At 40.4% G+C, this 24,801-nt stretch overlaps 1 protein-coding gene across 2 annotated transcripts in view; it reads right to left on the bottom strand.

The window, feature by feature from the left end:
• rin1b (Ras and Rab interactor 1b) overlaps positions 1-24,293 on the bottom strand; it is a 41,942-nt gene extending 17,649 nt beyond the window's left edge. The window contains exons 1-4 of one of the 2 annotated variants that reach the window (XM_084923898.1): positions 24,026-24,293; positions 2,661-2,804; positions 2,147-2,261; positions 304-376 (exon numbers count right to left, since the gene is read on the bottom strand). In XM_084923898.1, the coding sequence (XP_084780024.1) occupies positions 304-376; positions 2,147-2,261; positions 2,661-2,804 (332 nt within the window). In that variant the 5' untranslated portion in view covers positions 24,026-24,293. Of the gene's footprint in view, positions 1-303; positions 377-2,146; positions 2,262-2,660; positions 2,805-24,025 lie in introns of those variants that run through there. The other variant, XM_084923897.1, reaches the window with a different exon arrangement.
• Between the last annotated feature and the right edge of the window lie 508 nt (positions 24,294-24,801).

The raw sequence follows: 24,801 nt of genomic DNA, 5'->3' as shown, positions 1-24,801 counted from the left end.
TTTACTACATGCAAGGAAGTCTGTGGACAGCTAAAAATTACGGGAATAAAACTGGTTTTAAAAACCAGTGGGCATTAAAATGCAGAAGAAGATTTAGGACCCAGCGTGCAAAGACTTTGCTCCCATTTAAGTGCAAAGGCATTAGGGGAGATCTGCCACTTCTGTTAAGAAATAAGATTTGGGCATTCGGCCATCCATATCATTCCAAATACTGGGCTGAAGTGAGGACTTTGCATAGGCCAGTGAGGTTGAATGTTAGCAAGAAGAATGATTGAGATTTATTATCAGTTATAATATTATTACCTGCTGATACAGTAGAAGGCCACCAGTCGACACAAGTCAGGGAAGCTGAGTGCTGAGCTCTCCAAGGCGAACGCTGGTTATACACAGACAGAGTTTGATTGACAGCTAATGGGAGCAGTGGGACACTCGTTCAGCTTTAACAGGAAATGTGCCAGCTGCAAAAAAAATCTGGAGGACCCATCCTCTCCGGCCCACATCACTTCACCGAGAGAGTGTCTGAGCTGCACTGCGCCACAAACGCTGACTGGGTTGTCAACTCTCACACTTTTGACATGAGACACCTGTTTTCAGTCTGTCTCACACTCTCATGCTGCCAAAACAAATCTCGCTCCAATTAAGAGGAAGCCACGAAAAGAAGCCTTTATGAAAAGTAATCCATGTTAAACAGGCTTTCTCTCGACAGTCTGAACACCAACATCACAGAAAGCACCAGACTGCAGTTTAGTTCGTTTAGTTAGTGGATGCACACTTCGCCAAACTTCACCAAAATCACAGATCAACTTTCGTGGATGTTGAGTTTTGCCTTGTTTACTCGACTCTCTATTACATATTGAAATTCCTACAAGATAGCAGAAAATCACTGTGATGAGTTTGTAGCAGGTTTGACCTTCACCAGTAATACATGTAATCCATTTCTGACAAGCCTTTAACAGAAACTAAAGTTTACTTTGTTTTATTGATTTATTTGATTATTGGATTTATTTAATGAACTTTTCTCTGAGTTTATTGAATATCTGCTGCATTCAACAGCAGCATGATCCATTCGAGCATCTCAGAGAGCAGTGCAGCCATCCTCTGTAAAGCCATTTGTTTTGCTCTTTTTAACAGATTGATGTGTAAAGTAAAAAGTTTTCTCGTTTATTGCTTTTTGAAGTTTGAAGTTTTTGAAGTAGCAATGATTTGTATCATTGTACCACCTTTCTGCTCCATTACGGGTCCCTACAGCAAATTATTTTTAGCTCCATCTCACCCTAACCCAATATTCTGTCACACCAACTTCAAACATGTCCTTCTTCACTACAGCCATGAACCTCCTCTGAGGTCTTCCTCTTTTCCTCCTGTCCAGCAGCTCTATATTCAACATCTTTTGTCCAATATGTACACTATCCTTCTTCAGCACACATCCAAACCGTCTCATGCTTGTCTATCTTAACATTTTCAACTCTGCTTCCTGTCTTTTTGTCAGTGCCACTGTCTCCAAACCATACATCTTATTGTAAACCTTCCCTCTTACTCTTGCTGCTATTCTTCTGTCACAAATCACCAAGACACTCGTCTCCCTCCACCCCTCCCTCCCTTCACTCTCCTATTGCTTTTTCTGTTGCTTTGGGTATATTTAAACTCCTCCATCTTTACGTCCTCTGCTCCTTGCATGTTCACGTTTCCACCTGTCTCCCTCTCGTTCACACATGTATTCTCTCTTGTTTTTTAGTCTTTCATTCCCCTTCTTTCCAGCGCATACCTCCACCTGCCCCAGGCCCTCACAACACATCATTATGTTTTATAAAAAGGCTAATTTTGAATATTACATGTGATATGATAAAATAATTATCAGTTAATTTTGTTTGTGCACATCTAAAAAGATGTAAAAACAAGCCTGACATGGTCTTTTTTTTAGAGGTACAAAGATGACAACTTAGTGGCTGTGTAGGTAATTTCTAAAAAATAAGAGTCATGTGGTTTGCATTATCAACCCTGCTGCACTCCAACACAAGCCCTCTCCCCCACATCCCCTCGCCCCTGATCTCACTCAGCCTGACTCTTGGCAGCTGTGGATGTGTTGAGTGTTATGTGTATTGCTTCAACTGCAGTTGGCTGATAATTTAGCTTGTTTTATACTCACTGGAGTCCTCCTCACAGATGAAGCACTCCTTAACAGAGGAGGCACTTCTGTCCGCTGTCACCCTCAAACACAGCACCTTCCTCTGGGTAGAGCTGCATTTGCGCACTAGAAATGTCTGTAAGCACAAAAAAAAATCACCGAAAATAAGAACAGAACATTTTTTTTAATTTTCTCAGGTCTAGGAGCTGATGTCCACTTCATGATTAAGGTTAATTTTCATTGTTTTCAATCAAACACATTTCATTTTAATTAGTGGAGAATTGCAGTTGGCATAAATAGGTTGATTGGTGGTACTTAGATGATGATGTTAATTAGATGAGGACATTTAGACCACCCTCAGTAAATATGAAGCTAAAGCAGGGAGAGCCATGAATCATATCCACGTAAGGTTTTACAAAATCCTGCTTTTTTAGTTACATATGTAACCATCCAGTTCATTGGTATGCACAAAAGATTATTCATTATTGTTTTACCTGATTAAATAGTATGAGTAATATGATTGATAGTTCCTCACCCCGACAGGTTCTCTGAGCAGGATGTAGAGGGCAGCTTCTTGGTTGAGTGACAGCTGCAGCCACACAGGATGTGTGAGCAGCAAACGATCCAGGACGCTGAAGGCCCGCTGAGAGCCTCGCTGGGAACTGCCCACCTCCTGCATCTGCAAGACAGATGCAACCAGAGAAAAAAACAAATCAGACAAGCTGTTCCTGTCAAATATTTCAAATTTCAAACTTGAAAACATGATTTTTTTGTTTTAAGGACAGAAGTTTAGAGAAGCAGATTGTGATACAGCAGCACAGTACCAAGGAGGTTAGCACTGTTTCCACACAGCGGGGATGTCCTGGGATCAAATTCATCATGTGACCAGATCCTTTCTGTGTGGAGGTAGTAGTTAGGGTGGTTAGGTTAATTAATTAACAAATTGTTCATAAATAATCTGTCTTTCACAGTCCAGTGACAGACTGGAAACCTGTCCAGTGTATACCTCTTCTAGACTTCTAGACTCCAAACCCTGTGACCCTGATAAAGGTAGGAGGACGGATGTATGTGTTTACTCTCTGCCCCCATAAAAAGTGATTAGGTTTCATATTTTCATTGCTGTTGTTAGCATTTTGTACCAAGGAAAAAGCTTTGAAATGTCTTTACTTTAGTTTTATTAAATAGTCATGAACCATTTTAGGCTCTATTAAGAAAAGTAAACACATGTTAGACTACTACTGATAATAATGATAACAATAATCTATTTGCTTATGAAGTCCCACAACATCAAGAATCAACCAAATTGGGCACACAGGCACATCTTAGGCCACCAAGTTTTTATCCATATCAGATATTATGATATCATCATGTTGCCTAGCAACAGGCAAAATGACCTATTAGTGGCATTTAAGGATCTAGTACGTTTTAGAAAGGTTTGATATCATGTTAATTACACAGCATTAATGTAATATTTTTACCCACAACAGTTGAATTACACATAATATATTATGATGTCACTACACTGCCTGGCAACAACCGAACAAATGACCAGTTTTTAGCTTTTATGTACCTAACATGTTTTTAATGAGGTGTGGTATCGTTTTTATTCCACAGCAAAAACATCTCACATATGTCCACAAAAACTGAATTGTTCATGATAAATTATAAACAGCATCATGTTACCTAGCAACCACCTACCAATGGGCTAAAACAACCTATTGTTAGCATTTATGCACCTACCACACCTTATAAAAGCATTTTATCATTCCAGTTTCATGAACAGGCCAAACAATACTGTCGCATGGGCATACAATAACAATAATAATAACAAGTTATTCACATGGTGTGGCCCTTCCCCACCAAAAGCTAGCATGACTCAAGAATAATCTGTGTGGTCCAGCTGCTAGCTTAGCATTAAGCTAGGCTCCAACACTGCTGATGGGACACTTTTAATGTAACACCAGACAAACTATAACACTTCACTTGAGTAGAACAGACTAAATTGTTAATTATAGTTCAGAAGAATATATTATGAATATATAAAATAGTGTTAAATGTCAATAACTGCATGGTGTTAGAGTGGTGTTAGCTTTTATACCCAAGTCCTCCAAAACCTAATCAGTGTCAGTATGTTTACACTGTTGTCAGTTGTACTTCCTGTCTGATGGTTTGCCCTCATTAGTGTGACCTGTGTTTAGTCTGCAACACCTGTTTCCAATTAGTCATCAGCTTGTAAGCTGTTTGCTTACAACCTGTTAGATTATTAATGATTTCTGTTTAAATATGGCTTGACTTCTGCCTGCCCCTCATTTGGATTGTTTGTCGCACAAACTGATATCCTGTGTATGACCATTGTGTGTTTTCTGGATTGAAGACTTTTATTTCGCCCCAACCCCTCCGCCAGCCCCCTCACAAGAGTTGTATTAGATTTGTCAGAAAGCCCACATAAAGTCTCAGCAAAGTGTTATTTATGTCGTGCTGTGTGTGTGATTTATGCAGAGTGCATTCATTTTTATTTTTTGCATATTTTATAGTGTGCTGTAAAACTATACTTGCTTGAGATAGATAGATTTATTAGACAATAGAAATTCAAGAGATTGAAGTGGTGAGCCAATTTTTTTCTTGATAAATTATTCATGGTCTCATTTAGATCATGTTAGCAATCCATTCCTGAGCTTTGTGGAAGAAACACCACCAGTTTCCTGCCATGTTTTTTTTTTTTTTTAACTCAATGGCCCTAGCGATGACACTGCGGCTCCTTTAGGCCCGCGCCACACTCTGTCTTTTACCTGCTGCCTGCCTGTGAGCGGCTTTAACCATCCTCATCCTTTACCAAACTTCACAAATCCTGAACATTTAAAGCAGCTTTACATCCTTCTGTTCCTTCTATAATCTGCCAAAGTCTGCTGTGTTTCACATGCTGCACACCTCTCCTCCTTCTGTCACCAGCAGCATTCCTAAAGAATTTACTTTCTAAACAAATTCACCTTTACGTGGACGTGAAGTGAAACTAATTCACTGTTTTTTTGGGATTTTTTGTGTTTGCTTATTTTTGGCTCTTTAATGTAAGCTTTCAGTCACAGTGTTACTTTCTCTGTAAGACTGGCTTGCTGCTGGATGTCACACTGTGTGGGCTGCCGGCGAACGCTTGCGAACGTAGCAGCAGATGGTTGCTATGGCAACCTGGGCCTACACATCCTACCAGGCATTCCCACTCAGTGAAACACCCTTTCTCTAACAAGTTGGAAATGCGCGCACGCACACACACACACTGTTGGCTGACGGGTGACAGGTTTTTCCGGGGTGCAGAGGTGTTTTATTTCTAGGACGTACTTCTTTCCTTTATTCTTAAGGAAAGTGAAGGAATGATGTCGTTAATAATCATTATATTTCCAGTTCCTTCCTCCCCTTACATCAGACCGCCGAAGCACAGCTCACACGCAGCGATCTGTTTCAACGATATTAGTAAAAGCATTATGAATATTGTTTTCCTTTCAGTATCACATTTGAAATTTTCACATTTTTCATCACCTCCTGTCACCTATTACATAACCCTCCCCTCCTCCAGGAGAAACCAGTTCCCAGTCTGCACCCTGCAGGACCATTAACTGTAAATAGCACAGGAAAGGTTAGGAAACAAGTGCAGCACATATCAGTCACATTAGGGTCTGTGTTTTATGATAATAGCCACCTATATAAGATGCTTTCTCTATGTAAGAGGAGAGTTTTAAGTGTGTTGTTGTTCTTCTTTAGCCTTTTAAACCCAGAATGCTAGTTTTCCAACACCTGTTAGTATTACTTAGTTGAGTTGTTATTGTAGGGTTACAAATTTAATTTAAATAAAGAAAGCCACTTGTTGCAGAGGTCAGATCCAAGAGTTGAGCTGCTGACCATAAAATCAAAGAAAACATGCTTTATTATCTCAACTATCTTAAAAATACAGACTTCTTTCATTCTGTGTGGGTAATTTTAAAAGACCTTTCCACATATATTGCATCCATGTGTCTTTAAAAGTGGTGCGCTTTAATCAAAAAGCTTTTTCACCATGTTTCATGTTTGTTAATGTTAAAAAACACGGCTTACCAAATATTTGATGTGGCAGCAGCACCTCAGCTGTCCTGTCTCATACAGGGAGTGCAGAATTATTAGGCAAGTTGTATTTTTGAGGAATAATTTTATTATTGAACAACAACCATGTTCTCAATGAACCCAAAAAACTCATTAATAGCAAAGCTGAATGTTTTTGGAAGTAGTTTTTAGTTTGTTTTTAGTTTTAGCTATTTTAGGGGGATATCTGTGTGTGCAGGTGACTATTACTGTGCATAATTATTAGGCAACTTAACAAAAAACAAATATATACCCATTTCAATTATTTATTTTTACCAGTGACACCAATATAACATATCCACATTCACAAATATACATTTCTGACATTCAAAAACAAAACAAAAACAAATCAGCGACCAATATAGCCACCTTTCTTTGCAAGGACACTCAAAAGCCTGCCATCCATGGATTCTGTCAGTGTTTTGATCTGTTCACCATCAACATTGCGTGCAGCAGCAACCACAGCCTCCCAGACACTGTTCAGAGAGGTGTACTGTTTTCCCTCCTTGTAAATCTCACATTTGATGATGGACCACAGGTTCTCAATGGGGTTCAGATCAGGTGAACAAGGAGGCCATGTCATTAGTTTTTCTTCTTTTTTCTTTTTATACCCTTTCTTGCCAGCCACGCTGTGGAGTACTTGGATGCGTGTGATGGAGCATTGTCCTGCATGAAAATCATGTTTTTCTTGAAGGATGCAGACTTCTTCCTGTACCACTGCTTGAAGAAGGTGTCTTCCAGAAACTGGCAGTAGGACTGGGAGTTGAGCTTGACTCCATCCTCAACCCGAAAAGGCCCCACAAGCTCATCTTTGATGATACCAGCCCAAACCAGTACTCCACCTCCACCTTGCTGGCGTCTGAGTCGGACTGGAGCTCTCTGCCCTTTACCAATCCAGCCACGGGCCCATCCATCTGGCCCATCAAGACTCACTCTCATTTCATCAGTCCATAAAACCTTAGAAAAATCAGTCTTGAGATATTTCTTGGCCCAGTCTTGACGTTTCAGCTTGTGTGTCTTGTTCAGTGGTGGTCGTCTTTCAGCCTTTCTTACCTTGGCCATGTCTCTGAGTATTGCACACCTTGTGCTTTTGGGCACTCCAGTGATGTTGCAGCTCTGAAATATGGCTAAACTGGTCGCAAGTGGCATCTTGGCAGCTGCACGCTTAACTTTTCTCAGTTCATGGGCAGTTATTTTGCGCCTTGGTTTTTCCACACGCTTCTTGCGACCCTGTTGACTATTTTGAATGAAACGCTTGATTGTTCGATGATCACGTTTCAGAAGCTTTGCAATTTTGAGACTGCTGCATCCCTCTGCAAGATAGCTCACTATTTTTGACTTTTCTGAGCCTGTCAAGTCCTTCTTTTGACCCATTTTGGCAAAGGAAAGGACGTTGCCTAATAATTATGCACACCTGATATAGGGTGTTGATGTCATTAGACCACACCCCTTCTCATTACAGAGATGCACATCACCTAATATGCTTAATTGGTAGTAGGCTTTCGAGCCTATACAGCTTGGAGTAAGACAACATGCATGAAGAGGATGATGTGGACAAAATACTCATTTGCCTAATAATTCTGCACTCCCTGTAAAGACGATGGTGGGAATGCAACAGATTAAAGTACTGCATTTAAGTACTAAAAGTCTTGTCTCTTTTTTACTTTTTAAATGATCATTTACTGGTCATTTTAAATGTAGATACCAGTAAGAAAATTAAAGCCGAGTGCCTTGAAGCTCGTGAGTCGTGGAAAACATCAGCCAAAATCCCCAATAGACTCAATGTGGCCCAACATCGATGGCTAAGACGGATCTTGCAGGTCTCTTACCAAGACCATGTCACGAATTAAGACGTCCACCACTGGACTGCCACACGTCCCCTCTATGACATTGTGACTGAGCGATGTATGCACTTTGGAGGTCACATTTTACGCCAACTCCCGTACCAACTGCCCAAGACTGCCCAAGCAAACCAGACCGCCCCCGTACAACATGGCGAAGGACTTTCGTTGATGATTTACACACCTAAGACATTGCATGGGATGAGGCCAAAGGAGCTGTAGCTGATCGATTACGCTGGCGGAGATCTGCCACCCAGTACGGCGAACAGCGCGGGAGGGTAAAAAGCCTTAAACCTGGATTCCTCTTAATTGTTAAAGGAGGCCAAAATACCTGTGACTACAAACAGTTCTGGCTCCATAGAAGTGAAAACCGACCTCAGACCTGACTGCTTTAAGCACTTCCCTGATGACTTAATGCTCTTAATTGCTTATTTGGGGTCTTATAGAATAATATACATGAAATCAATTTTGGAAAATTTGGCCACAAGTTTCAGAAAGGAGGATTATCCAGGATGTCCTCATACATATGGTTTCACAGTAGGATCAGCCCCTCATTTATCACATCCAAAATACCAATATAGGGATGGCAACATCAGCTTGAATCAGACAAAACATAATAAATAGTAATAACATTGTCTTTTGCAACCAGAGGTGTTGCCCCTTGTGGGTGTTGGGAAAATGCAGGTGTAAGTACCTCCACTGTTTACCCCTGGTCTATGTCCTTCTGCAGTCTATGCCCTATAACATAGCCTGATCTTAAGGTTTGAGCTAGCTTCATCTAACAGTTCCCATCATTAGCCAAAGCTGAAGTTAATAAAATCTGCTATTTCTTGATATTCCCTGTTTCATCGAGCCGTGGTCGGCCATCGGCCATGCCTAAGTGTCCACTGTCATAAATTTCAAACCTAATTTCAATCAAGAAAATCCCTTTTTGTTGGCTTGAAATACAAAGACTGCTTTTGTTTACTTCAAGTAGCTATTGTTTCAGAAAATACTGAATTGTGAAGCTGCAAATCTGCCACTGTTATCCTGGCAAGCCTGACAACAGGCAGTTTTAAATGAATAAAACAAAGGATGAATGTTTATCCTTCAAAAAAATAAAAAACTCAGACACACTTTACATGTGCGTCACAAGTCAACAAGCAGCATCACTGTAAAAGTACAAGTCATATATCAAGCTGCTTAATGAATAATTAAAATTTAAAATACATTTTTTGTGTGTATATGTGCGTGTTTTTACGACTCTGAGTGGGCTTGGAGAGTCACATCATTGTGTATCTGGAGTCAACCACAGTCCGATGACCCGAACACACACACACACACACACACACACACACAAGGCCACAAGACAAGCAGAGAGAGAATGAGAGAAAAAACACAGAGCAAGACACAAATGTTTTGCTAGCCATCTCCAGGTCCACCTTACATAAAGTGCAGTGCTGCCCACACACACACACACAAACACACACACACAGAAAGTCTTATGTAATTCCCTCAGAGAAAGAGAGAGGGAGAAACACAAAAGAAAGATAAAAGATAAAACGATGACAAGAGAAGAGAGAAAAGCCGGCACTGCAAATTAAAGCTTGGATAAGGAAATCACAACATCGGTGGGCCCGCAACGCTGCGAGCTGGCAGACTGGAAATGTAATAAGCAGAAGGAGACGACGCACGCTGTATATCTAACAAGGTGTTTTTGCACCTGAGGGCAGCAGCTGCAGCATAAGCAGTGGGAGCCCAGCAGGGTAGAGCATAAAGTCTGATGCTGCTGATCGCACTCAGCACTTAACAAGAAGTAGATGAAGAGACAGTTAGGGCAAGGCTTGACTGAAGCGGGATGGGGAGAGGAGGAGGAGGAAAGGAGTGCTGAGCCCAGTAGTGCGATTCAGTGGGGAGTTGTTGAGGATTTTTAGAGAACCTTAAATTATGTTCTTCTTCTGGGAAAAAGGTAGAGGGGAGAAGAGCTTGTACAGTCAAAACTGGAGTGAGTGCTACAGAGGGGGGAAAAGGAGAAGCAGCAGGCTGTTGGTGGGTAATTTGAGCAGGAAACATCAGATTTTATTGTGCAAATAATGACTGACTGCTGGAGAAAACCTGACTACACCTTTTGGAGAGGAGATGAGAAATTTTGAAAGAAATCCGAACATGAGCGCGATGCTGCACAGAAGGACTGCGAGCGATGACGGGCTGACGGAGTGACTCAAACCCTGACAAAGGACGATTTTACAACAGATGTGAGAAAACACAGCAGGTGCAATAGGTATCAGTGTTTTGTTTAGATTTTATAGGCAGTGGTGCATCATAAATGGTGTACAGAGATTACATCACCACCTGTCTGTCACTGGACAACAACTCGGGACTCGAGAGAAAAACGGCTTTTAGGGCTGAATGTGAGTAAGTCACATTGTGGGGGATGAAAGAGATCGCTAACAGTGACCAGCTGCTATGCTAGAAGCTCAGCTTCATGCAGATGGTCAACATCATGGTGTCCAGATTTGCAGGACGCAGTTTGTCCGCCTCCACAGCAGCGTCCACTCAGGATGCACAGAAGCACAGTGGCGCCCCCAAGGGATCGAGCTTATTTGAAGACTTCACAGACAATGAACCCAAAAAGCTCTGCTGAGTCATGCATGTGAGGAAGAAGAGTATTGCCAGGTGTGCAAGGCAACTACTGGTTCTACAGCCGTGAAATATGATTGGTCTTCTGGAGCCTCTACCCGCCCACCCCCACCCCTCACCAACACCACTGGTCTAGAGTACAGCTGATCTGCAGATGAACAGCGCCATTGGATCTAAGAGTGGATAGGACTGTGCATAACACATTTACTCAATGTGAATGGACTCATTACCCTTTAATCATGTCATACAACTATTGTTTTACACCATTATTAGATATTGAAAGCAAATCTACATTTCATGTAGATTCATGTTCATTTGAAATATAAATCTGAACATAAAATAATCCCACATCATCAGCAGTTCAGGCTGCTGGTGGTAGAGGTGGTGCAAGGTGTAGGGGATGTTATCTTGATACACTTTAGTACATTTAGTACCAAATAAGAATCCTGCCTGAGTAACACCACAGCCTGCCTGAGTATTGTTGCTGACCACATCCATCTGTTTATGACCACAGTGTGTCATCCAGCAGGATAACACACCATGTTACAAAGCTCAAAATATCTCTTGAGCTACCAACCTCCTGAACCACATCCACGTGACGTGGCACATCTATAGTCGCATTAGTGAACAGCGAGTTTGTGTTGCAGTTCACTGCAGAAAAAACCATCCAGTGCTCTGCCAGTGCTGCAATCAATGCAAACAGTAGCTTACCACATAGATCAGCGGTCCCCAACCCCCGGGACACGGACCAGTCTGTGAGTTGTTTGGTACCGGGCCGCGAGAGTTGAGGCTCACGTGTGAAATTTATGGTTTTCAGGGTTTTTATTGTTATTTTTTAATCGTTTTTAGCGTTATCGTCGGTGTCCCTGGGTCTTTTCCCAAGTGTTATAAATAAATCTTCTTTTTTTGGTACCGGTACTGGTTTTATTTTGTTGTATTTATCCGCGACACCTTAAAGGCCAGTCCATGAAAATATTGTCAGAGATAAACCGGTCTGTGGCGCAAAAAAGGTTGGAGACCGCAGACATATATTATTAACTAAAACTTGTGCATCCTTTCTTGCAGCAAACCCTAAGTGTTTGCTTTGACAAATTACCTTCGGTTCCAGTAAGGAGGAAAAAGTCATCTGCATGAACTTTAGACCTACCTGAGACACAACAAGTAATCCATCAAAGAAACCCTAGTGTTTTACAGTCACAAGGAGGGAGAACATTTAAAAATAAATAACAGAATGTGCGATAAAAACTTAATGTAATGTAACATTAGTAATAACCAAAAACTTGATGAAAAATCCAGAGAATTGCAAAAAAAGAAAGCCCTCCTGAAATGTGAATTCAGGCTGTCCCAGCTTGTTGCATGCTGCCCCTTTATTCTCCCTCCTGCTTCACACTCCTGCATTTCCCAGCATTCATTTCAGCAGCCTCCAGAGAACACTCATAAACTTGTTTTCAGCTGAGTTTTATGTGTAGGTGGATGTAGCCATATAATGACAGAGGTAGTAATAGCAAAGCAGCGCAGGCGTCCAGTTAAGCAGAAACCTCCACGATTTACACATCTGCAAGCTGTGATCTGCAAGCCTGATCAGTTATCCCAAATAATGAGACGGGAAATGCTGCTGGTGATTGATGCACTGTCAAAAACGTCAAAGAAAATTCTAAATCATCCGTACAGTACTTCGCATTTTGCCAGCTACTCACAGGGGAAAAAACAAACCCTAATGCAATAAGTCCAGGGAAAGTTAGAGAGGCTCCTGAGACAGCAGCAGAGGAGGAACGAGGCGGGAACTTAAATCTCAACAACCCACCCACTTTTCACTGAGCTGATGCGGCTACGCTGCCTTCAGCTTCTGCCACACCGAGTGAAATCCACCGAGTTCTCACAAATGTAAACCCCAGCCAATAAACATGCAGCGATAGTAATGCTGAAAGCAGATAGCAGTGCCGTGCACTTTGCTCATTGTTACATCCTACATACGGTGTTTCCATCTGGAGTCTTTGATAAGCAGGCGTTGGAAATTCACTTTTTTTTAAATCATCTTCTACAGATTTTACATTTGGCCGGGACATTACATTTCATGGATATACGCTGATGTTGCAGCTCTGAGAAATCCACAGGATGCACAGATTTCTGCACATTTATAGCAGCTTACCATCAACAAATTAACATGACTAATAATAAGAATTAACAAGTTATTGTGCACATTTATTAATCACATACAGAAAATATATTTTTCCCAAGTTCTGTTAAACAGAGCAAGTAACTTTTAACACAGCTTTTCCAAACATCCTAGTTTTATTATAGATGCTTACATTACTTTACGTTCCCCATTTGACCTCCCTGATGCTGAAAGTCAGTTGTGCGTTCTTTTTGCTGGATAACAACCTGCAGTCGTTTGTTGTAGTTTTCAGTAAGTATCACTTACGTCTCTTCAGCAATCCCAGGCCATTCTTGTTTCATGGGTTTTTCTTTCTGAAGCTTCACATATCCTTCTTTCATCATGATTCCTTCCATCTTGACAAGATTCCTGGTTCCAGATCTTCTGAAGCATCCCCACAACATAATACTCCGCCATGTTTCACTGTGGAGTTGTTTTCCTCTCTCTTCTTTCTCCAAACATAAGCAGCATCTCTGTGGCCAAAGAGACCTAGTTTTTGGGTCATCTGAAATCTTGTGCCACACTTCCAGCGTACATAATATGTCTCCAGGTGGTCCTTTAATCAGTCAATAGTTTTCTTTCCAGAGTCTTTGAAATCTTTGACTTCCCACCTCTGCCAGGTTTAAACTGTCTAAACTGACTTCTTTTGTTTTTGACATGATGCGCTTTCAAGAAATAGCTCAAACCCACGCTGGAGTTTTTATACTGTGTGTTAAATAAAAGATAAGCCTTACTTTTAGTTTGATTTTACAAGTTTTGAGCATCACAAAGTTAAACCACATCATTGCACAGTAGAGGTTTGTGCTATGGCTCAATAAACCTCTCATTTTTTTCTGTAATTATGTAGAAAAAAATATTCATTCATTCTTAGAAATGCTTAAAGAAAAGTAGAATGTTTAGAAATACTATGTCGACCATCCCTTAACTGTTAAAAATGACTTTTGACAAAAGCAAGTCAGGCTCAAATGCACTCTCAGCAGATCAGCTGACCTCGGTGCTAAACCAAATCAGCTGTAGGTTCAGCTGATATGCATTGTGCAGTTGGCAAATGTAGCGTAGAACATGCTATTTGAGTCTTTTTAGCTCACATCAGTTGCTGCTTATTGCAAGCCTCTTTGCAACCCACTGTCACCACAACACCTCTTCTCTTGTCATTTCAGACAATGTGTCTTGCTGCTGCAGCAGAAAAGTTTTTCCTACTCTGAAGAGGATGGTGGCAGGAAAAATGTGTACAGGCATTCATGTATTGCGATGAATTTATATTTGTTATTTCTGATCAATATGGCGGCCACATTGCTGGATTTATGAACAGTGGCCAGTGGTCTATCTACATGAATGTAACTACACACTGTTATATACACAGTATACGCCAGCTCTAACTTCATAATAGTTGAAGCCTTAACATGTCGAGCAGAGGTAGTTCTAAACTCAAACACAAATCAGACTAACAACTGTGTACTTAAGGTTCAGCATAATTCTTGCTTTGACGCCAGCCACTCTCTCATCAGTCTGTAAAATCTCTCATTTGCATAAGAGTGACCATGACAGTGGATAAGTATAGCCAGCAGCCCATCACTGCATGCGTAGGATGACTAATGGAACAACATAATTGCAGTGGGCTATAAGTATCCACAGGGGGCAACAGTGGGCACGGGGGCCTGCTGACTGATGACAGGTGTCCGTTTTGATGCCTGCTGCATAAGCGGCATAGCAAAGGCACTCAGGGCCAGTGACAAGGAAGTGAGAGCTGTGTGTTGTGTGTATGTGTGTGTGCATGACGAAGTAGTACAAAGGCATTAGTATGAGTCAGAAGCAACACTTGGGCTGTAGGAGAGAAGAAGGACTGTTAGCATAACTGTGAATTTTCATAATTTTAGAAGCATATCGGTTAACTGATGTGGTGATTCAGAAGGAGCATTATCACAAATAGTTCTGTCAGACCAGAGATGCGTGTCTGTGTGTGTGTGTAATGAGAGAAAAGCTAAATGTGATCCATTATGATGTCAAATCATTTAACTGTTCCATTTTTGCTCCATAGTGTGACACAGAGGTCAGCCTGCAACCTATAATCATTCAGCTTTTGTTGATGGCAGCTTTAGGTATATAATGCATGTTAAAATCTTATGATTATTTGAATTCAGGATAATTTGGCGTGAATAATTGTGTGTTTAGCACTGAAAAGAGCAAATATGAGGTGTGGAGACTGCAGTTATTATGAGGTGTAAATCTAATATAGGATATTTTTAGATTTGATACGGATCCCAAATTGGATAAGTATGCACATTCAGACAGAGAAATAAAATGAACCGTGATTTAAACATAAGAAATGAAAAAAATAATCCACAGTATTGAAGTCCTCCTATTAAAACTATCTATAAAAGCACATTTAGACCGAAAAAACATTAGGAGTATAATTATAGTACACATTTACCGCAGTCATTAACCCTGAAAAAGAAAAAACTCTGAAAAGCACGTACTGAATACGAAACAGCAGCTTGCTGATGAACATCTTGCGCGGGTTAGCAGCTAAAGATACAGCTATTTTCTCAGGAGTGACTAAAAGCAGAGCTGAAAGTATGTGAATGTTAGCAATAAATTCAGCAGGTGAACAGAAACACCAGCTGAATGATAGAGCTGCCTGTTGAATGGAATGATGCACGTGTTAGCTAAACTATTAGCTATCCGGTCGTTAAGTCTGACGTCACTAGCCGTGTCTGGGCCTAAACTCCGCCTCAGGTCCATATATCAAACGATCACTATGGCATTACTGAGAGTTGAAAAACTGTCTAAAGTCTTTCATCTTTAATAAAATGATCAGCGTTCTGCTCTACCAGGTGTAACAATTGAGTTTAACATCCAGGCATCCATGAAAACGGAATTTATGACATTTAACGGAGTTAGAAGTTAGCAGGAAGTTAGCTCGCTAGCTTCTATCTAAATACAATATAGCATGTCCTGACTGCGGGGGTTTTGGAAACAAATTAAAACGTACAGCTTTGTTATCACTTCCAACATAAATGAAGACAGAAAACTAAACAGCAGTGACGTTTGTAGGGTTATTGAAGTTTGGCTAGCTGGTATATAATGATGTGCTACGCGACCGCTAGCGACACAGCTATGTTAGCATAATATAAACAAGCTAATTTTTTTTCCACTCGATAAAAGTTAACGTGAGTGTTCTCGGTGGTCAGGAACAAATCGCATGGCAGGATGCTGTAAAAGGACCAAACTTCAGCCAGGAGAACAACTGAGATAATCCATCCACAATACGAGGTTAGTCATTCATATACTGCTGCATGGGCTGGGCTGTAGTTACATCCTAAGGTTTTAAAAACTGAGCTTAAATAAATGATTAGCGGTAATAAAAGCCGAGGGAGGTCAACAGTGATCACTGACTGTTTTAGGAGCTTTTTGAGATTAAATAGAAGAAAATACAAAACATTAAACATGTTAACAACACAAAAGCCATATTAAACGCAGACTACTTTAGGCCCGGAAGTAGGATTCGTCACATCATCACTTAACAACCGGATAGTAACTCGCACAGTAGTGCCAAGCAGCAGCTGCTGGGGCAGAAAAATAAAGCCAGTGTGGACATGCCAAAACTTGAGTTCACTTTGAGAGCAAATGTTTCCCTCTATATCAACTGTACAAGGAGTCATGTTTGTCTGAAAGGCTGAAAGTTATCATTATTAGAGAGGTGGATGCTAACACAGGGGGCTATCATGCTAGCTCTCTGCTAGGCTCTCACCTATGTTATTTTAAGTCGGTGAAATTCACATATTTTTGGTGTTGGTGCTTTTAAGAATATTCCCATTACATTTTTTAGTAACACGTTTTCAATTCAGTAATCACATTACAGTTAGATTTACTCATTACTGCATTTTCACGGACAGCATGCTAACACAAACCTATAGTGAACAACTAAGAGTGATGTTAAGGCTGAGTCCTGACCCCAGCCCAGCAGCAAGAGACAGAACTTCAACAGGTAACAAAGGCAGTGATGAGTTTCTACCTGTTCATGTTTCTAACGTATTGATCGCTTTAAAGTCTCAGATTTTCAACTTTGCTTTGTGTTCAGACTTAAATACTCAAACAAAGATGTTATATGTGTGCTCATTAGGATAACCGTTTGTGTTGGTGTGCGGGACTGTGGCCCCAGGTTTATATTGTTAACTGGTTATTATGTGACAACGCATTTAAGCCATGTTACAGAGTAACGTGAAAACTAATTAACAAGTAATGTAACAAATTACTTTTTTTCTGTGGAATAGTTAAGTAATGTACTGCATTACTTCCAAGAAAAGCAGTGACTAATGTGTAATACATAACCTTTACTGAATAACAACCCCAACACTGCCTGCTAATAAGGGAGCAGCTGAAAGACAACATAGCACTAATTAGCAGGTATCTGTGTCGGTGGGTACACACATGGGATAAAGTGGGCCAGTGTTCCAGCACCTTCAGCTAATGAGTATTTAAATCTTACAGTTTACGATACAAAAATACTTTCAAGTAAGCATTTTTGTTCTGTGCAGTTTGACACAATGTGTCTACTGGCTAAAGGTACAGATACTGTATTTTACAGGGACAGAAAAACAGAAACAACATGTTAATGTGTAAAACTGTCGGAGGTGGAAAAAGATGTGGAAGTGTGGGAGAAGAGGACAGGAAAGTAAGAAGAAACATTTAAATAGGAAATTTAAAGCTTACATAATGTGATGTGCTGCTGGAGTTGAGTTTTTTTCATATTGTATACAATATTGTGGTACATTTTATAGTGATTGATGTTAAACGGCTGCAGGGCAGGCTGTGGTATCCTTGGTAACTGGCAGGTTAGTTCCTGGCTACTATGAGAGACATTGAAAGAAACAGAAACGGCACTAAAATAATTTGGAATAAAATTTTGTGTGAGAATTTTGCAACAGGACGGATGCCTTGAAAGTTCAAATAATTAAAACCACTACAGGCATGTAGTACACAATGGTACTATATGTATATTTGTATTCTGGCTACAAATAAAGAACAAAAACGACAAAACAATAAAGTACATCTGTTTCCCAGGTGACCAATCTATTTTGCATGTGTCACCAGAGGGCACCAAAGGCCCATAGAAAGCATTTTCTAAATACAAATAAACTTTAACCTAAGGTAATCCTAAATGTTTATTTCGTAACTACAATATTCTGATATGTTATTTGAATGCGTGTGCACATAAAAACAGTATTTATATTTACATATAAATAATATAAATGTTCTTCAGAAATGTACACATTAATTTGACTGACCAAGCGGTGGTTAGCATACCACCCAGACTAGCAAGTTTAGACATTAGCAATTTAAGAAAAAATATACACAAGAAATAAAGCTATTGATATCTAGTATTCTCTAATATTGATTACAAATAACAAATGAATAAACTTACGTGAGTGCATTTACGCATCCTCAGAACAGACTTTAGCAACTGTCAATCCACTAAGTGTTGACCACGCTGCATAATGCTGTAGAAGAACAGCTATTGGCCAATAAACCCAAGAAGGACCAATCAAAGAGCTCAAAACTAAACCAATAAAATTGAATCTTTACTGAAAGCATTTTTATCAGTAGCGGTTAAACTTAAAGAGGAAAAACCTCCTAAAGTCTTATTTGTAGCAAAAGTAAGCAAACTTTTAAAAGAGGTTTTTAATCAGATATGAGTCAATCTGTGCATTTTTTAATATCCTGGTTTAAATTTAAAGTTTCATTTAATAATGCTTCAAAATGTGTTTCAGTGCAGCCGCTGAGTAACAGGACCTGCTTCCAGAAGAACTTTGGTAGGAGACATCAATGTGAATTTTAGCTGATATTTCATCTTTTGCTGTCTTTTTATTAGCTAGGATTTGGAAAGCATTCATGATGCCTCATATAACATCTACTCATATAGTGTAGGATGCAGCTGGGTGAATCCAGGAAGAGGAGGAAACCTCAGAGCCAGCAGTCAGCTGACTTCAGCTGGTCCACAAAGAAAATGTGCTGGAGCCCACATTAGACATGTATGCTGCTTTTTTCTGAGTGACTCATGAGCTATCCATGCACCTTGCTAACTAAGCTTGATAGTATTAGCAGGTAAATTCATATTCAAACCACTCATCCAAATATGTGACGCAGCATGGGAAAAGCCAGTCAGAGATGCCAACCAACAATCCTGGCTGTGCACAAAAACAAACAAAACACAAAAGAAGAAAATCACGAACAAGGAGACATTCCAATATTTCTGTTTGTTATCTTAACTTCAGTGTCTGCAAATATGTCTCAAAACTGTCAGAATTTTTCAGTTCAAAGAAAAAAAATAGCTTTTGTCTGTCTTCAGAATGTTAGCTTATAGTCCCCCAGAAAAATTCTTTTTCTTCACAAGGCAGTAGGTGGCGTCACAGTGGCCTCATCTATTTTTAAATACAGTCTGTGGTCCCACAACAAAACTAAGCAAGTGGTCGTCATCAGCTTTGAGAAAGTCTAAAAATGTGGACTATTTGTGAGCAGTGACTATTATTATTTATATACAATTAATCAGTGGATAAAGTTTTGACTGGGGTTTTAATTTACTGCAAATCTTATTTACTGTGTCTTTTTCCCACCGTGTTTTGGAGCTTATCTGGAAAGCCTGTACTCGATTTGGAGTGCCAAAGTTGTCCATCTGAACAGGTCACTGAATCTTGCATTTTCCTCATAATAAGAGCTGGAAAAGTTGCCAGGATAACAGCCCGGCCACATTCACTTGTCTCCCACGAAAACTGGAAACCAACTTTCTTCAAGATGCTGTCACTTTGCCGTTGTCACTTCTCAAAAACACATAACAACTGGAATCTCACCACGCGACTGCCAGATTTTCTCACACCGCTTTCAGCAAAAACAAGGCGAAACACCTCTCCTCTCCTTCTTAATCTCTCTTTATCCCGACAGCGGTTAAAGCTGCGATCCAAAATGTGCTTGGAAACAATAGGATCCATAACCTTAAAAAAAGTCTTTTCAGCATCGCAGTTCCTCCTTTTTTCTGGTGTTGCTTGACTTCTGCATGACTGCGTGATTCACAGTGTAACTAATGATGCATGAAGAGCTCTTCATACAAAATGGTATTTTTGTAAAGGACTGTTAGGTAATGTCAGAGGTTTTTCCATAAGCGGGAGTGAATAATATCTCTAAAAGTTGAGTTTTGTCAGGGGTCTTTGGAGAAGATATTGATTGAGTAGATATAGCATCTCGTAGACTTTGTGCTAATATTAGTTTTAGCAGCTTTTTAAGACTTTGATTAGGAACTTTAAAGTTAAGTTTTATTCTATCAAACACTTTCCCCCAAAGAAACCTCAAACTAGACGATCATGTTAGAGTTAGGACTAAAAATGTTTCCTAAACTATTATTTTGCTGATAAGACTTTAGTGCGTGTATGTGCGTCCATACATTTGGTTTGTATTTAAATTCCCTGGCTTTCCTGCGATATCTACCGTGGATTTAATCTCACGAGCGCGGACTTGACAACGACAAAGAGGGATCACTTTCATCTTTCATTTTCAGATTGTGTTAGAGTGACCACAAGAGGACAAAAGCCTGCATTAATACTGTACTCTCTCTGAAGAAGCCAGGGAAGGAGGACGACAAACCAGATCTGTTGGTTTTCAAGTTCTGCTCTATTAAACAACCCCTACAGATTTTCCTGTCCTGTCACAATAAACGTAAAAATAAAACAGTCAACTATATGTTTTTTGACATATTTAAGGAGTCAGATTTAGCAAACTCGTCGTCTTTAATCCGTAAACCAAATTCAAATCTTTTACTTTGTGATGTTTTGTTGAGTCAGTGTACGTAAGCCCTAAACCTCTCGTCATGAACATCTACCTTGGAGCATTTATCCACCAGACGTGCCCAAACCTGAGAGAAAAAGCTGTCAGGTTGCCTAAGAAACACACCTATATTAGGACTATAACAACACACTTCCTAATTTAATTACACTGCATGAAACAGTAACTAAATCCTCCAAATCCTGCTGTTTTACATCCACTCCATCAGTGCTGTGGTGCATACGGTACCCTAACAGTGAGGAGACAGGGCGGGATCTGTGGTCTTAACCAGGAGGTAATGAATATGAGGCAGTGCAGAGCTTCTGATCATATCATGTCTTATCGGTTTTGGAGTATTTGTACTTCGAACGCAGAATGTTGTTTTTCAGAAATCCATCTGTCAATAACTTGTTGAGTTGGAACTGATTAATTTCAACCTTAAAACCAATAGAGGTGGTAATTTGGGGATATAGCTTTTATTATAAAAAAGGCACTCTGTAATTTGTCACGTGTCCGTGACCTTTTACTTGTTAATACTACATATTAGTTGCGAGTTAGAGGAGTGCACGTGTGCAGTACGACAAAAGTGATCACTTCTGTGATGGTTTCTTTCAAGTGGTTATGTAGGCGTGTTATTTTCTGCTGCCTCTTTAGATGCAGGCGAAGCTTTACCATAACGTTACGAATGCAACAATAATTCTTAACTGATAAAGACGACATCTGGGGACCTCCCCTCTACCCTTAATGAGAAGTACTGACACCGATAAAGATCAATGACATCATCAAAGACGTGTTTCGACCACCGGTAGACCACTCTCACTTGAAGTTTGTTTCTGCCGCTGACAAACGAAAACACTTTTTGGCATCTGTAAGTCATAATTTATGGTTATTGTCTAATTTCAAGTTTTTTACTCAGACGTTTTGCGTTAGCAAGTCAAAGTTTTGAGATAATACCTGGAAATTGGGACTCAAGCTTCTGAGAAGATCCGTTGAAACTTCGAGCTTATGGATGCAAAAAAAAGATGTTTTTTCTAGAAATGATTGGCACTAATTATTAAGAAGAGATTGGAAGCTGTGTTCTTGTTTGTGTGTCTGTTTATTGTTATTGTGGTTAATATGAAGCTATAAACAGAGAGCTATACCAGCAACCATACCAGTGAGATAATATCATAAACATCTGCTGTTTCCATACAAAAATGATCATAGTTGTGCTTTAAGTTCTCTCTGTTAAGACCTGAGGGTGTTGGGGTGGTGACCTATTCATGGTGATACCTCACCTCTCCAATAAAGACAACAGCTCCAGCAACACCGTCACGACCGTGGTTGGATAAGAAGGAGTATGTATTTTCCTCATTTTGCATATACTTACAAAAAATGCAACTTTTTTTTACTCGTATCACATTGCATGAAGCATTGGGTGCTACTGACAATTTGTTTTCCTGTAAAGTGCTGCCCTGCCCTACTGTGCATTTAAATTAATCTGACTCAAGCTGACTGGAGAAGGCGTTCGCATTGGAAAGCGAGCGTCTTACATCCTAAGTTAGTGCAGCTTAACTTGATTATACTGCTGGGACACACTGATGGGAAATGGTTGATATCTAAAAAAAACCAAAAAACTAATTACATCTTTAATAAAGTTTTGATTCGGTGCCCAAAATAGCCTCTAACTGAACAGTAAGAAACTGCTCTCAGTGGAGAAACTGTCTCCTGTGCCAGCAATCCTTATATATCTGCCAGACTTTTCAAAATGGTGGACGTTTGCTTCAGGAGTGAGCACTTTTTTCTGTTTTTTCTCTCTTGTGTTTCAAGGTGATGCCACAATTTCTTAGCAGTGAAGAGGGGAAGCCTGCCATATACATGAGTCAGGTTACTGTAATGTGTCTGTCTCCGCACCGTTTCCAGCACAGAGGACAGGCTGCTCAGCAAAGGACTGAACTCTGTCCAACAGCTCTGAGCGTCATGCCTGGGCACTCTGCGATCGCATTCCTCCTACACAACACAGGGCAGAAAGCAGCCCCCCTCCCCCTACACACACATAAATATATACGCACACATTTGGTCAAAATCAACATGTCAGTCCACCATTCAGCAATCACAGACTTCTTGTAGGTAGGACGGCATAATCACAGCAACGACTCGCAAAGCAATCAGTAATGCTCGTGGCCTCATCTGCATCTGCATTTAAAAGAAGGGTGGGGGTCTTACAAAAATAATTAAATAAAAACTATATTTTTAAAAAAAAAAAAACAGCAGTCATGTAAAGTCACAAAACGCCACTTACAGTAATGTGCCTCTCAGAATTAACGAGCAAAACAACAGCGAGGAAGTGGGAACATCACATCTACTCCTACGCAGGCAGGATGGCACTTCAGTTTTAAAGTTATGTAACAGTCCATTGGTGTGAGATTACATTCACTTTGCCCTCTGAGGGGAGACAGGAGATCAAGATACTTCAAAAATAAAAGTCTGAGTGGCTAATTGAACACTGGCATGCCTCGTGAAGGTGCAGTTCAACCAAAAAAAAGAAAGAAAAGAAAAGAAAAGAAAAGAAAGCCAGGCGGATGGATGGGTGGATGGATGGTCATTAGTTCACCTCCAAAACCTGCAGAGATGAAAATTTGCATTACTTCTCGTGGGTGGCTGGTTTGATTAGGTGCTGGAGGAAATCTGGGGAAAAAAACGCCCTGAACTTCTGCTTGTCTGAGGTAATATGGTAATTTGAAATCTTCAGGCTGTACACAGAGAAATCTGCAGCACAACCACTGAGAGACAGAAGGAAAAACCATCAGTAAAGTTGAAGGAGGAACAGCCCAAGTACACAGTGCAGACCTGTGGCTGAGAATAATGAACACCTACACCCAAACTGTTATTATCATGTAAAAAAAACATCCATATTAATTTCATGAAACCTCCACTTTGAGCTTTGGGTCGTGCATCAGCCTCACTCCCACCCGCCCCCCTGCACCAACGCTTTCCGACCGTCCTAATCGCTAATTGATTAATTGGCAAAAACTTTAATGTCGAGGGGACACACACGCGTGAATCACCGTGCTGCATTGTTTACCGAGACGTCCCCTGCTGACCGGAAACTACGTTAAACAACAAACGCCGACGCGCTTTGAACTTGAGAAGAGAAAGGGGACCTTCAAAAGGGAGAAGAAAATATTAATACAGCTACTAGAGCCTGGAGCTGTGCTGCATGTGCCAACTCTCCAGGAACTACCTCTTCCTTTTTTTTCAACTTCGCGCAGTCTTATTTTTATTTATTTATTTTTATGCATCTTCACAGCCAGTCACACCTGTCTCCCTTTTTCTTTTTTCTTTTTAACGCAAATTTCGATTCCAAAAAAACAAAAACAAACTTACCTTCTATCTGAAGGTGGGAACAGGTGCTGCGGGGCGCTGTGCGCAGTCTGCTGTCTTAATTAAGCGTCCGCGAGAGTTTGATGGTTATGTACGAAGAGGGTGCCGAGCCTCCGAGTCCGAGCACCATGCCGTGGGAACACGGGCTTGTCAAGAAAATGCGCACAACACCGGCGACAAGGCGGAGGAGCGCATTTTTAATTCTGTCTGAGCATCTGAAGTGATACACAGTCACAGCAGAGACACACTGTGTGCCCCCCCCTCCCGCCTCCCTGACTCTGACACTCACTCACTCACACCAATCCAAATCACACCATGCCAGGGAAAATATTCTGCTTGTAAATCCACTTTTTTTTTTCTTTTTTTTGACATAGTGGACACGATATTTAATAAAGGGCGTTTCCCGTGTAATAATGCAGGAGCCTCACAAAACTTTAAGCCTTTTGTAATGTTCTCATGAGGTTGATGGACTCCATGAAGGAGGCAGCACCAGTGCAAACTATAAAAGACGAAATCATTTGTCTTTTAGGGGACACAAGGCACGTTTTTAAATCTGTGATATAACCAAGAAAATAGCGTAAAAAAATATTATAAACAGACTTTTTACTGCAGAAAGGCAGCGAATCGTCCCACTTCTGTTCCCCTAATGAAGCCCTTGAGTATATAACGCGCTGTTCAGGTGGAAGAGAAAGCGCACAAAGGTCCTGAAAATGCTAATTGAAACAATTTGCATTTTCCCACAGAGACTAAACGATCAGAAATAACACAGCTCTTTATAA

The sequence above is a fragment of the Perissodus microlepis genome, chromosome 3 (assembly GCF_051167445.1).
Source record: "Perissodus microlepis isolate ML-2025 ecotype Zambia chromosome 3, ASM5116744v1, whole genome shotgun sequence".
In the NCBI taxonomy this organism is placed as follows: domain Eukaryota; kingdom Metazoa; phylum Chordata; class Actinopteri; order Cichliformes; family Cichlidae; genus Perissodus; species Perissodus microlepis.
This window is presented reverse-complemented; position numbering and strand designations above follow the sequence as displayed.